At 50.4% G+C, this 2,817-nt stretch overlaps 2 protein-coding genes across 2 annotated transcripts; both read right to left on the bottom strand.

The window, feature by feature from the left end:
• Positions 1 to 29: 29 nt before the first annotated feature.
• SARC_11382 (hypothetical protein) lies at positions 30 to 1,127 on the bottom strand (the record flags this gene model as incomplete). The annotated part of the gene is made up of 1 exon (XM_014294535.1): positions 30 to 1,127. A coding segment is annotated over one exon (1,098 nt), but the record flags the coding sequence as incomplete, so codon positions are not given.
• A 316-nt stretch (positions 1,128 to 1,443) lies between these two features.
• Positions 1,444 to 2,788, bottom strand: SARC_11381 (hypothetical protein; the record flags this gene model as incomplete). Its single annotated transcript, XM_014294534.1, has 2 exons — positions 1,444 to 1,691; positions 2,650 to 2,788. Coding segments are annotated over 2 exons (387 nt in total), but the record flags the coding sequence as incomplete, so codon positions are not given.
• Between the last annotated feature and the right edge of the window lie 29 nt (positions 2,789 to 2,817).

The following is a 2,817-nucleotide window of genomic DNA, read 5'->3' as shown; positions in this document are numbered from 1 at the left end:
TATATATAAACAGTAATCACAAGTAGCACATGCTTACCAGACACAGACAGGCAGTTGTTGACATTGCGCACGTTGCAGCACTGATCATCCCCGGCAGCTTGTCCACTTGCACCTGGCAGTGAGTTTGGTGGGGGTGCTGAGCTTGACCCTGAGCGTGACCGTATCGAGTTCATATCAGCACCTTCCAGTGTTGCCTGTGTGGACGTGTCTGTGCTTGTATGTGCCTCGTCTTGGTTGCTTTTAGGCCTGCTATTCGTTCTCTCCCCGTGGTGTGGCTGTGGCTGTGTGCCGGTGTTCCCCTCCGCAGCCCCAGACATCAGCGTGTGCTTGCCATCCGGGGTCACCGCACGCGCCCGCAGATCGGCTGCGGTGTTGGAGCTAGTACCAACGGCCTCGGAGTTGGTACCACTTCCCGAGCCACCCCCTAGACCCAACCCACCCACACTACCCAGTGCAGGTGTGGTCATTGTGGCTAAGATATTCTTGCGCAGTGGTAGGGGAGAGTGTGCGCGTGCTTGGGAGTGTGTTAGTATCTGTGAATGGGTTACCCTTGCCTGATCCTGCGCATGTCCCTCCGGCCCAAGCCCACTGCCCGGCTGGTGCAGATGCTTCTGTGTGTGTGTGCTGGTGTGTGTGTTTGTATGTGTGCCTGTGTGTGCCTGTGTCTGCAGTAGCCCACACGTGCTGTGTTTGTGTGCGAATGTGCTGCTGCTGCTACCACCTACTCCCCCCGTGGTCGTTGCCAGCTGTGTGTGTGAGTGTGTAACGTCCATCGCTCTGCTGGCAGGTGCGTGCGCAGTCGCCGCATACGAAGGCGCTGGCGTAGACCACGTCTGTTCGAGCTTACGATGCGATGTCAACAGGTTAGTGTGTGCGTGCGTGTGTGTGTGGCCATGCTCGTGCGTGGGGGTGCTGGTGCGAGGCAGTGGGTGTGTGAGTGAGTTGTTTGATAGCGTGTGGAGGTGTCTCCCGGTGTGTGGGCGTAGTTGGGTGCTGTCTCCGGTGGCTGCTGATGAGTGCGTGGGAAGATTGACCAGCGATGTGGCGGAGTCTGTGGGTACCAACGGCGTTGAAGGCGCGCTGGACTGTTGGGTTGACGAGGCCAGTTGTAGGTATTGGTCGGACATTGCAATGGATAAAATAGTCGAGAGTTTTACATCAGGAGCTATACAACACAATATATTTATCGGGGCGTATGGTTGCGTGGAAATGGGGTAGGGGTTGTATGAATTTATCAGGAACAGTAGAATTCAGACGGAAGCAGGAAGTAGTAGCAACTGAGCGACCTTTCTACGCTTCAATTGTGAATAGTCAGACTAAGAACAGCCGCCGCACGCATCCTACACCCTACGCAATTCAAAAAAATACCAAACCCAATCAAACAAAATCGAAAACAATACCAACCCCAATCAAACGAACCCAAAAAAACAATACCAACCCCAATCAAACCGCATCAAAAACAATACCAAACCCAACCCAACCGCATCGCCACACGCCTGTCGCTCCACTTACAGTGCGGGCCGACCCTCTACCGCTGGTCGCTGGGGTGTGGTGGTCCGTATTCTCTTTGCCACAGTTGCCTTCATTCACCACGAGATAGAACACTCGCCCAGACACCTCACGGTACACAAACATGCCCCGACGATTGCTTACACCGAACGGCTGCAGCACACTCCAGGCACTCCCCAGGGCTGTGTGTAGTGCGTAGAGGGGTTAGATGTATGTATGTTTTTGTATGTGCATGTTGTAGGGTGTATCGGATATACCTTTGTACATGACTATGTGCATGTGTATGTACATGTGTGTGTATAAATAAATGTATATGTGTATGTACATGTGTACTATGTATACATGGATGCTCTCGTATAAACAAAGCAGGCGCACAGACAGGCTTGTGCACAGACATCCATAGCCAATCCGTACGCCTATTCAGACACTCAATAGCATGCGACTATGTCTCTCCGATTGCTCACACCAAACGCCTGCGGCGCATCTCGCAAATTGCACCTAGCTCAAGGCGAGTTTCACGAGATTCAGTGTTATGTAAGGAAAACAGGTGTATCAGATATGTAGAATGTGCGTTGTCATCATCCAATGTGTCTTTTAGAGTTATAGTGCTATGTAACCAATACGGCTGTGTGTGGTATGTAGAATGTGCATTGTCATCATCCAATGTGTCTTTTAGAGTTATAGTGCTATGTAACCAAAACGGCTGTATGTGGTATGTAGAATGTGCATTGTCATCATACAATGTGTCTTTTAGAGTTATAGTGCTAAGTAACCAATACGGCTTTATGTGGTACGTAGAATGTGCGTTGTCATCATCCAATGTGACATTTAAGGATATAATGTTATGTACCGAATACGGCTGTATGAGGTATGTACATAATACAATGCCATCATCCAATGTGCCGTTTAGTTATATAAAATACACGTGCACCCCCTTCGCGGTGTATGGGCCTGACTCTGCAAGCGATCGCACTAAATGCACATGCCAGTACATCAAGCTTCGTGTGCAGCCCACCAATAAACACGCCATAGTTGTGGTACGTACATATGTGAGTCTGTGTATATATACGTCTATTGTGTGTGCATACATATGCACACACAGGCTCATACTGATACCAGGATCAGCCAACCCGAACGTACCCGTAGACATATTCACACGCCAGTGCACGGGGATGTGTCTGTAGTACACCAACGGACAGGCGAAACTGTTGATGGCGTCGGGGTCGTTCTCAATGCGCTGTCTGTGCGGATCACTCTCTTCGTCCTCTTCAAATTGGGCCTACAACAGTCACAGGCATATGATTCAGA

The sequence above is a fragment of the Sphaeroforma arctica genome, assembly GCF_001186125.1.
Source record: "Sphaeroforma arctica JP610 unplaced genomic scaffold supercont1.1659, whole genome shotgun sequence".
NCBI classification, from domain to species: domain Eukaryota; class Ichthyosporea; order Ichthyophonida; genus Sphaeroforma; species Sphaeroforma arctica.
The sequence above is the reverse complement of the archived record's forward strand: the minus strand, read 5'-3'. Positions and strand labels throughout refer to the sequence as shown.